At 46.5% G+C, this 11,695-nt stretch overlaps 1 protein-coding gene across 1 annotated transcript in view; it reads right to left on the reverse strand.

Annotated features, from left to right (window-relative positions):
* The window catches only part of ephb3a (eph receptor B3a), a 36,856-nt gene that overhangs the window by 23,784 nt on the left and 1,377 nt on the right, over positions 1–11,695 (reverse strand). Inside the window, exons 2-4 of the mRNA XM_008285548.1 lie at positions 5,787–5,851; positions 3,007–3,679; positions 744–899 (exon numbers count right to left, since the gene is read on the reverse strand). Of these exons, the coding sequence (XP_008283770.1) occupies positions 744–899; positions 3,007–3,679; positions 5,787–5,851 (894 nt within the window). The remainder of the gene's footprint in view (positions 1–743; positions 900–3,006; positions 3,680–5,786; positions 5,852–11,695) is intronic.

The following is an 11,695-nucleotide window of genomic DNA, read 5'->3' on the forward strand; positions in this document are numbered from 1 at the left end:
CGAGGATGGATTTGAGATACGAGTGGTGCTTAAACCACAGAGATGTGGCAAAAACAACGACATGGTCAGATGAGTCATCCTTCACCATATGCTCGACACGCTAAGGGAACAGTACAGGCCTGAACTCTTGACCCCCACATGGAGCGGATCCCGTGGCTTCGTTGTACCACAGGGGGGGGGCGTGAAACATGTCTACCCTGATGGGAGTGGTCATTTTTTAAAGATATCAACGCTTCCACGCATAAGCTACAAGCAGTCGATGGAAATCATGTCAATCTATGGCTTTCACATCCACAAGATCTGGACCCAGATTTTGGACCGATGTATTCTTGTTTTCCTCCACAAGCAACATCAAAACACCAGATGTAGGAATGTCTTGAAATGTTGTTCAATATAAGTTGTTCTGGTGGCAGGTGGTGAATCAACACCTTACTGATGCATTCGATGTTTTGTTTGTTTTTCTTTAATTTGTCATCCCTCTGCATATTTTTCCCATGAAATGACATGATCAACCCTTGAAGTCATAAATTTAGACCCTCCAATGTCCTGGGTTCTGTCACGACGGGGGAAAAAAAAGCACCAAAGACATACAGCACATGCAGATTATTTTTAGAGAACGCAGATGCAACGTGGCAGTCACGATTTACTACATGTTACCTGAGCCTCTTTTTCTAACTTTTCAAAAGCAATTCAGCATGAAAAATGTGATATTTCTTTTGGCTGTGCGGCGGAGGATGACTTACTGGTGCAGGGAGAGTCAGGGGGGTCGCTGTCAGCTCTGTAGAAACCATTCTGGCAGGGACAAATATTGGCTCCCGGCGCACTGGTGCGACTGTTGGATGGGCAGGGAGCACATGATCCCTCCCCGAATTTGGATTTGAAGGTCCCGGGGATGCAGGCTGGATGAGCGGCGGAGAAAAAATAATTTTAAAAAAAGAACAATGAGAACAAAAAAGACAAATAAATAAATAAATAAAACTGTCTGCGCTGTCAGTTATTTAAAAGACCAGCGGCTGTCACATCTGTCACCGAACACAAACTGTACCTGTGAAGTACCTGCAAAGCCCAATATTTATGGAGAAAAACGCTGATATGTACGTGAGAAACGGCGAACACTCGAGCGCGAGAGGGGCTTTATCTGTACATTTGCATCTGCACTTTCATTTTCACTCTCTCAACTAGGTGACATTAATCTCCCTAAAAAGAGAGCGAGAGCGACAGCAAAGTTTCACGCTGAAGAGGAGGAAAAGGAGGATAAAGATGAAGACCGACTGCTGACAGGAGATTGCTGTTGTCAGACAAACAGGGATGGAGAACGCTTCTGAGAAAAGGGATACACCCTAAACCCATCAATCAGTGTCGGCTCGGTCCTCGGCTCTCCGAAACCGCGCCGCTGAATACAAACAAGGCCTCCACACGCATGCAGAACAGCCCCATAATAAGCCAATAAATCAATTCGAATGAAGGGACATCAGACGAGACGTAAATTAGCCGAGCAGAGTTATTAGAAAAGTATACAAAGTGCGGTAATCTCGGACGATGTGTCCATGCGATTAATTTGAATTCCAAAGTGTCGCGCTGAAGGTTGGCTGATATCGAGTCTTAAGGATAAACCGGCATAAGCCTAGACTAAAGACGGATTCAGATAAAGGGGATTAGCAGCAAAAGGTCTGGATATATCAGCTCCAGAGCCCCCACACTTTCTTTTTTTTACTGTTTGCCACATTCCTAACCGGTGGTGTAAAAAGTGGGGTCTCTGGCAAACATCTGTCCTGTCAGCGTGAGGGCTCATAAAACCCAGCCGGCGAGGGGGAGAGTGTGATTAACTAGTTAGGCTAAGTGGTCTTTCAGTTTGAACTCAAGTTCCAGCTAATTCCCAACAATGGCACTTTTAGGAAAATCAGCACAACTAATGGCCCCGCGGTAGCAAGAAGTCAAAGAAGCCAGGATGAAAATGGACTTCTGGGTTTTTTTTTTTTTGTTCTTCCATAATTCACAGATAGCTCCGGGCTCTCTGATCTGATTTATTTCTCTCCTGTTACACGGCGCATCATCATCATCTTCTTTTATTTGTTTGTTTTCCTCGCTTGTTGTTTTTTTATTTTTTTTCCACAGGGTGCTGAATCACCCCACCGTTTTCCTTCAATCCATTAACCTCTTTGGAGGGCGCAATGATTTTGCTGTTTTTGATACACTAATGCTCTCCTCCTCCTTCTCTGTTGTCGCTCTTCCTCTTCCTCTTCTTCTCTCCATCTCATGCGGCGCTTGGCTGCGAGCGAGCGGTGAGACAGAGGTAAGAAATGAAACGTCTGAGTGATTAATGTTAGCGTGGCAGTGTTGGCTCACGTTGGTCTGAATGGTGTTAATGAGTGTGGCCGCCTGTAGATTAACTAACGGGAGGGCCGCAGAGGAAATTACACTTCCTCATCGCAACCGCTGGCTGAAGCCCTGGAGAGCTTTTTATCAGGCATTGGCGGCAAGCTTTTAACCTTGAGCAGCCAAATGGCAACGAATGAGCTCTCCGGCGCATGTTAGACACTATTTCTCACGCCCAGGTGAGAGGAGGCTTCGCTTGTCTGTCTTTGACTCCCTACAGCCTCCCTCCCTTTTCATTCTTCTCCCCTTCGCTGCTGTTCTCTGTCCCATCTCTGCCAATTCACGCCTTTTAACTCGCACTATCTCTCTTTCTCAGCAATATCTCTCTTCTCCGGACTCCGTCTTTTCCCTTTCTATTATCTGCATTTTCCTCGCGCAAAATCTATTGGCTCTCTGTTTTGTGCCTTCGCCGCTATCTTCCTCTCCCTCCTGTCCTGCTCGCGCAATATTTGTATGCGGCTCCTCTCTGCAACACCTCATTAATTCATACTCTCCTCCACCCTCCTTCACCCCCTTTCAGGAGCCACACAATAAATGCAGAGAAGAGGGCACAGACTGAGGTGACTTGCACTGAGCATATAAAGGAGCTTTGGTTAAATAAAAGTCTAAATGTCTGTTAAATACACATACCCTGGCACTGAGTGCTGTCTGCAGAATGTTCAAATCCGGCCACGCAGGTGCACGAGCCCACGGGAACCATCCACTCGCCGTCCCCGTTGCAGTACAGTTTGAGGGGGACGGACACCTCCATGGCGTTGGTGACGCAGGCCCCCGGGGCGATCACCAAGGAGGTGGCTTCTGCGCCCGTGGCGGTCTCGGGGAAGACGGCGAAATTAGCGATGGTGGTGGAGCACTTCTTGAAGAAAACCCTGACTGAGATGAGGGACATGCAGGCTCCCAGGTCCTGGAAGGCCAGGTAGAAGCCCGCCTTGGAAAGGGGGCCAAAGCTGCGCACTTTGGTGTTGATCCTGCCCGCCTCCCGCAGAGAGAAGCTCTCATCCGGGGCTATAGTATCCACCTTGACGTAGGGGTTCTCCCTCCACAGAGGGCTGGTGTCTGTGGCCATGTCCCCCTCGGACTCGTAGTAAAACAGGTTAAAGGTCTCTTTGCAGGAGCCGGGGATGTTGGGGATGCTGGCGCAGTCGCGGACCGAGAACTTGAGCTCCACGTAGACACGCAGCACGCCTCTGCGTGGGATGAAGTCTGTCCTCAGCCAGTTGTTCTGGTTGGGCTGTTTGACATTACACACCTGGTAGGTTCTGATCGGGCTCATGGAGTCGTCGTAGCCGCTAACCTCCTCCCACTGTGGACACAACAAGGACACACTGTGATAAAGGCACAGGTGACAACAGCGGCTCTGAAAACCGACGACTGTGAGCACAGATGAAGGCGATGCAGACAAAAGAATCGGTTCAAGAATGAAACTGGAAACTGATTACCCAACGCCAAAACAGTTCTCCCTCATTTAATATGCTGTTAATTAATATGAACCAATGTTAAATGTAGTGCATTCTGATGCAAACTGTCGCACGGAGGACGCTCAAAACAGATGATAAAAACACAACACAACACCAAGACACGTTCCCACAGTGTGCCGCGTACAATCCGGCCTGTGAGGAATAATTAGCAGCGAAAACGCTTCTAATTGCATGAATCATTCAGAAAATTCCAATCATTATGGCCTATTAATAGAAAACATTTCCCGATTAAAACACATTTCACGCATTATGACTAGTTCTGCGCCGACGGCACGTTGTGGGCTTCGAAAGAGAAAAGGGGGGACGTTCTGCAGCTGAGATCCTCACAAATGTGCTGGTTATGGGGCTTTATGGAAGTTTAGTGGCTATTAAACAAGCTGCAGATACACCTACAGGAAAACGGCGCCCTCGTCTACGTCTGCTGCAATCGAAACAGCCTCGAGAGGAGATTTGGTCTCTGTAACGTATGAATTTGTAATCTGAAAAAGAGATGAGAGCAACAAACTGTACGTTTTAAACGGAAACACTGCCCGTGGATCTATAATGCAAACGGCGAGTTATTTATTAAAACGTCCATCTAAATGCAATGCTTTCAGTGTGATTGCAGCACGGCAGCACTCCTGAGCACTTCAGGTTATGTAGACGGTGTAATATACATCCTTCATGCCTACACATACAGCAAGAGTGCACATATTTGCATCTGCTGTGGCTTATAGAGCTGCCAGACTGGTGTCTGTTTCACAGCATGCAGCCCTGAAACAAGCGACTTCTGTCTTTGCATCTATGTAAGAAAAAAACAAAAACAACCACGTCCAGCTCTGCATGTGTTTGCGTACAGTAACTAACATTTAAATCTATGACAAATGGCGTCATTGGTTAATAAATTTAGTCCATTAGGAAATAACCTTGTGAGGAGTCAATCTTTTTTTGATTTTTCCCCTAATTCCCCGCTGGACGCAACGTTTCGTTTCCATAACAAATGAGCATCCCAGAAATTGATTATTTCAACTGGAGCAAAATAATGCATAACTCATCTCACGTCTCCGAGCTCCTGTGCAATTTATTCCCAAACGATGAGCCCAAGAGTCAGCATTAGACGTCGTAAATCACCAGCAACACGTTGATGCACTACCTGACAAATATGATAATTGCTGGCCCCTGAACGTATGGGCTTGTCAGGCGCCGAGGAGAGGGGCTGCCTCGCCAGTCGTGACATATGACTTCATGGATGCTAGGACATTCAGAGCCCGGCCCTCGTAGGGAAAAAGAAGGAGCCGGGGCCTGCCGAAGATCGTTTCCATGGAAACCCACCATTTCCATTGACTGACTTTGCGCTCACGTAGCGAAGACAAATTACACTGGCCGGGTGTGGGGGAGGTCTGTCAGGCTGTTAGCCCCGGGGTCAAATTCATGTTGTTTTATTTTCTCACAATTCCTATAGGGGGTATCAACTGAAAACCTTAATTTCTGCCCGTAATGCGCTCTTGGGCCCGTATTACAAAAGACACCAGCACATGCTTTCAATTATCAGGCTCTCTATCCTGGGAGACACGCAAGGTAAAGCCTACCTAATAGTCCCGGCACACTGTGGGGATTTGTCTCGTGTTTCTGCTCATTTGTATGTTTAAAGCGCAACAGATTCTACGCACTTTGTCAGGGTTTTTTCTTTTGTTCATACGTGGTCTAAATACTGAGATCTTTGATATGTTCCAACACAATGGCGCAGAGTGTGGTTCTGCTTTATAGCATCCAAGAAAGCAAACATACACACTGCAAAAACAAAGATATAAAACAGTAGGAGGTGTGCTGTTCAAGGCAGACTGGGCTCTATTAACAAGCAAATGGAACAAATGCTGTTAAAGGAAAAAAAAGAGAAAGAACACACACACACACACACACACAAGTAAAAAAAAAAAACACACATTAACTCACCCCACTCTCTGGGAACGTGGTCCAAGCCAGCTCTGTGGTAGCCCACCGACTGTCCATAAGGGTTTCTGCAAATTAAGAGTAGGAGGAAGGTTCACAAACTGGAATTAAATGGTGTGAGGAAGGAGAGAGGGAAAGAAAAAAACACACAAATTGTTGCAGCGCATTAAGGACCACACGCACTAAAGCTCCCAGCGCTTGACAAAGGGATGCAGGTAAAACTTATTCTCCCTCTTTCATAACCTCCACCCACAGGCACTCAATTTTTGAAAGCGCTGACAATCACGGCGTATCTGTGATGCCGCCTAATTAAGGCTTTCTCTCGCTCCGTGTGTGTGTGTGTGTGTGTGTGTGTGTGTGTGTTTGGCACTCGCAAATGCACTTCTTTCAATATTCATTTGTGGAACTAATAGCAAAGCATCCTCCAAGATGCCTTCAGAGGGGAAATATTCCATTAACCGGAGCCGGTTCAGTGGGGTCATAAAAGCACAGGAAAATCTAATATGTCGCGTTTTGGAGGCTCTCAGCTGAGTTAACGGCTGAGATCTGGTGCAGATGTTTCCTTCACCTGGACGGGAGAGGAGAGGAGAGGAGGGGCCTGTCGAGGGAGATGTCACCTGAGTTCATCACACCTCAGAGGAACCAGAAACCCTCCCCCTCGGCATACAGCTGTGGCCGAGCCCGTTGTTCCGTCGTTGGAACAATTACACTTTTCTTCGCGGAGACTCGATGACACGACGCCTGCTGTGCACCATTTGCTCGCAAGTTGTTGGTAACGGTGCTAGAAGAGGGTGTGAGAGGCTAAAACAAACAGCGCGTCCTGCGTGAAGCGACACTCGCTGCCAGAAGCGCAGGCTTTGTTCTGGTGGCAGACTGAAGACAGTGCAGCCACGGTACAGCGTGTCCTTGGCTTTTGTGTGTCAATAATAGAAGTTGTTTGATTGAGTGAATAGATCACTCGTCCATCTGTAGCTGCTGAGCGAGAGATACGAGCGGGGTTTACAGTGTGCGCCGTGTGTTCATTAGAGAAACCAACAATGGCTTTTGGTTTTTTTTTCTCTTCTTCTTCTTCTCCTTTGCAGAGGGTGGGAGATGATGGAGGGAGATCTGTGCATCCAGCAGGATAGATTACCGGACTCGATTACTCCTCCGTTGTTGTTGTTCGACGGCGGGAGCCATTAGGAGTCAAGAGTAAGAGCGTTTTAATTCTAATTAAAGTCTGCAAAACACAGATAAATAGACTCCGGTCCCCTCACGTGGACGCAATCACGCCAGAGTTATGCGCGAGACCAGAAGCGAGTAATCAGACGTGTTCGCAGGCGGATGCAGGAGCTGACGGCTGAGATCTGATGTGAACTGTTGGACTGAATAATTAATCAATTTTTTAAAATCAAAGTCGCAATTTGAAGCATAGCAATTAGTAAATCACAAAGGCTGCAGTTTGGGATGTATGTTGTGCAGCATGGCTTCAATTACTTTTAAAGTCAAGCATCAGTGTTCACTTTGAAACAGTAGAAGACCAACGTTTTCCCAGTTAGCCGGGATTGAACACATCTAAAGGGTTCATCATGTGTGAGGAGGACGGCTTCAGTGGACGACATCTTTTTCCAGCTCATAAAAATAAGTGAAAGTTTGTCTTCACTCTTACAAAGAATGCAGTTCATCCTGAGTTCCTACATTTCACACGTCAAAAATGGGACTTGCCAAGATTTAAAATCTTATTTTTAGACACAACAGATAATTTGGCTTGTTTTAGAAGTTATTTACTTGTTTTTAGTCCTTGGTTTTACAGTACTATCTTAAATTGAGCATTAAGAATCTTATTTCAAGATTTCTTATCAAGTAAAATGTACTTGCTGCATGCACAGATCATTTCACTAGTTTTAAGTCATTTTCTTCTCAGATTTAGTGTTTGTATCTTATATTTGGGCCGTTTTTTTGCAGTGAAGTGACACACGAGTAAACGTCAAACAAACATAAATAGCAACTTTGTGAAGCGTAAAGTAGTGATTTGATTGTTATGCACTCTCCGAAATGCCTCTGAAGATGTCGGTTAGTAAAGGAGAGGGCTTGTATAGAAGCTATTTAGACAGCAGCGTACATATATTTACACACACACACCACACATTTCAACACACTATGACAACCGGATATCGCCCTGTCATCATTTTGCATCATATGTGCCACATTGAAAATCCAGCTTCGTTTAAACATCTGTACCGATTAATCCACGAGTCGCCAACTACTAAATGAATCTGCCGCTACAACGATCGATTAATCACTTTGAGTCCTTTCCAAAGAACCAAAACAAGTCAAAATTGTCTGATTCCAGCTTGTGAATGTGAATATTCCCTGTTTCTTTTTTCCCCTCTATGACTGATTGTCTTTAGGTTGTGGACTAAACTATGTCATCTCTGGGAAAAACTGCTGGACATTTTTCACCACCTTCTGACGTTTTATAGCTCAAGCACATCATCAGTTAATCCAGAAAATAATCGACAGATTAGTCGACAGTGGAATTCATCATTAGCTGCCTATCTTGGCTATCGATCCAGAAAATGAAGAATAGCCCGTAATGACAGGACACATCAACATAAAGGAGGAGTGAAAGCAGCATCTTCTCACATTTGAAAGCTGTAACATCAACCGTTTGCTCAGAAAAACAACAACTTTACGCCGTTTATCTGTTTATTGTTTAAAGAGTTTTCGATTAATCGACCAAACTGTGCAGCTCTGACTGGTAGAATGGAAGAAAAATGCACAAAAAGAAATGAAAAGAGCGAGTTGAGAAATGGTCAGCAGTGATGCAAAACATACAGAAGCACCAGCGTGGCCCTTTAAATGTCACGAGAAAGGACTTCTTATGGACTAAAAAAACAAAAACAAATCGATGATAGATTTAAAACATGTGATGCAGCAGAGATGCCGTAAAAAAAAAAGCATGACTGTCGTGCAAGGACGGCGTGAATTTGTAAAATAAATGACACGGTGGTTTGGACTCTGGGTCAGACGCGTTGCTGAGCGTACGAGGTGAAGCTTTTAAATCAAACCACAGCATGCAAACCTGAAGCAAACATACAGTGACGGATGGACAGCAGCTACAGCATCATCATCGTCTAACAGCTCCATCTTGAACCTCTGTATCCTTCGTGATTTGCTAATTTCAGCGTTTCAAATTGCGATTTTAACGGTTTCGCAAACTCCTGCCTCCTCCTTTTGTGACATCACGTGATCGAAGCTCCATCACACGTTTGAAATCCGGTGAATCTTGACCAGAAGCAGGAACTGAAGCCGAAGCCTAATGATGCACGAACTCCTGTTGCTCACCGATCAGGTCGCTCTGAGGTCACATGACCTCTTTACCGTCGATGATTATTGGTTCATGCAGCAACGTGCAGGCTTCGTGTTGATATCTCTGGATTCTAGTTGATTTGGCGGCTCACATATCAACACATTAATTAAAAATCATTAAACGATGACTCATTAAGCTAATCGCACAAACTCATGAACGGAGAGCCGAAACAACCACGTACATATAAAAGTTAAAGATTCGTGTTGAAGCAGAGTTCTTTTATGCAAAGAGCAGAACAAACAGTCGCGTTAGTGCAAAGTAAAAGTCGTTTAATTTAAAGGGGAATAAGTGGCCGCCTCCATTCTTTTTTTTTGTTGACAATGGAAATCCCATTTACCTCGGCACGATAATTAATATTTATGCACAAAGCAAAACACCGTGCATTTACATTTCGAGCACAAAAGAAGTTTTTTTTATAAAATGCATCCTTCTGCACTCGACGGTGGCGGCTAATAACGCCGGTCGTCGAGCCCGAACGCACGAACAAGGTTGTTTTACTGATTAGCGCGACTTGAGCCGGGGAGGAGGAACTAATCAGCCAAATCAGCGGCTGTTGTCTTTGCTTGGCCACACTCGGCCCCTCGGCGGCGTGCAGATGGGTGATGCCGCTGATCCATAGATCCAGCCCCCCCCCCCCCTGCTGAGTATCTGATCCGCTGCGTCGCCTCCCCCCACTTTCCCTTTTCCTTCTTCTTCTGCTCCCCTGGTGCCCGCCGGCATCAGAGACAGAATCAGTCAACCTCAGCCAACCACAGGTCTGAGCTGAGGGCTGCTTTAAACAGGCTTCACCTCACGCGGTGCAGGGGCAGCGGGGCGGCCGTCCTGCGCCTCTAAAAGCCGGGTTCAAGCCGCCGCGTAAGCATCCGCCGCCGAGGCAGAAGGTTGACCTATGACCTCCAGGTGCAGCACGGCGTTCCTGCAGACGTTTCCCCGTCAGAGAAGCGCCGCACATCCTCGAGCTTAACGTCGGAGCTCAAAAACAATAAAACCGCAGCACGAAAAAGGTTTTTTTTTCGAGCTCGCCTCACCTAAGTGCGTTACCGTCAACTCACCAGAAACCAGTTAAGGTTGAAAAAGATCCCATTTGTTCCACAGCTCCCCGCCCCTTTTCCTGTTAAATTTATGGGGCCTCAGAGATCTGCTATAACTCAAATCCAGAAATCTTCCCCCCCCACTCCTTCTCCCATAAAACTACAGCAGCGGTGGAGTCATTCTGCCCCTGGGGTAAGAAAACAATGCTGCAGTGGGAACTTTAGAGCATCACCACCCGTGGCATTTACCTTTTTCTTTTTTTTTTTGTGATCGCCCGCCGGAGCCAAAATGCCACACAACTTTGCATTCTCTGTGCGCTTTGGGAGCTTCACACATGCTAATGTTTTATTCACTTTGAGAGAGCGGCTGCATCATGAAAGGAAAGGCCTCCTCTTGTACTACGCTGACACTCGCTGCCAACAAGCAAACATATGAAATATTAACAGACGAACATCATCATCATCATCATCGTCGTCGTCGTCGCCATCAGGATGATCAAATGCGCGGCTATAAATAGGTGACACTTCTCCACTGCACGAGTTTCTGAAACAAGTTGACCTAATTTAATCTCTCTGCTTTCGTGGGTCAGCAAATAATTCTTCCTGTTGATAAAAGTTCATCAAACTCTCACACGTGCTGCAGGTAGTTCTGCCTCCTGAGCGCTCATCCGTCCGTTTCTCTCTTTTACGAGCTTTTAAAGCAGGAGTACAGTAAACGCTGACTGTAAATGAGAGCATTACAGCATAAAAACGTCACAGCTGCCGAGGCTTTTACTGCCTGTTGGTGCGAGCTGCAGATAAGTCATCAGTGCAGCTTTTTTCCCCCCTAAATAACCCCTTAAGTTGCATTCCGGCTCCCATCATCCAAACACTTGCCAATGTGAAGAAGGAGGAGGAGGAGGAGGAGGGGGGAGAAAACAAAAAAACAGATTCAAGCCATGTGTTGAAATCCACAGAGTAAGCAGCTAAATAAACCCTCCTCCTCCTCCTCCTCCTCCTCCTCCTCCGTCGCTCGTTTAAACCCATCCGATGATCTGCCCTTCATGTTTATCCTCAGAGGACAAACATTAGTTAACCCCTGAGCTGTGAGTAACAGTTAGGTTTGTCGTGAAGGAGGGAACAGGGGGGAAATGTTGGGGGGAAAGGGGGTTGGGGGAGGCTGATCATCTCAGCGTGAGAGCCCACTGGGACTTGGAAGGCTGCTGCCGCCGCTGCATTGATTTACTTTGCTGACACCAGAATTGATGAGGGATCGGAGGGGCTGGCGGCGGTCCAGCCGAGGCAGATTTGGACGAAGGAGGAGGAGGAGGAGGATGCTGAGGAGTGTGGGAGCCGGTGGCGGTGGCGGCGGCGGTGGGCTTTTCTCCCTGGAGCAACACTCCCCTGTTGACGGAAGAGGGAGGCTGCAGAATACTTGTTAAGCCGCTGACCTTTAATTCACACTTGTCATCTAATATGTTTCACATGTGTGTCCCTGTGGTGCTTTCAAGGGGGTGGAGATTGATCCGCTCTGCTCTGGGTTTCCACGG

The sequence above is a fragment of the Stegastes partitus genome, unplaced genomic scaffold (assembly GCF_000690725.1).
Source record: "Stegastes partitus isolate 25-593 unplaced genomic scaffold, Stegastes_partitus-1.0.2 Scaffold0, whole genome shotgun sequence".
NCBI lineage: Eukaryota > Metazoa > Chordata > Actinopteri > Pomacentridae > Stegastes > Stegastes partitus.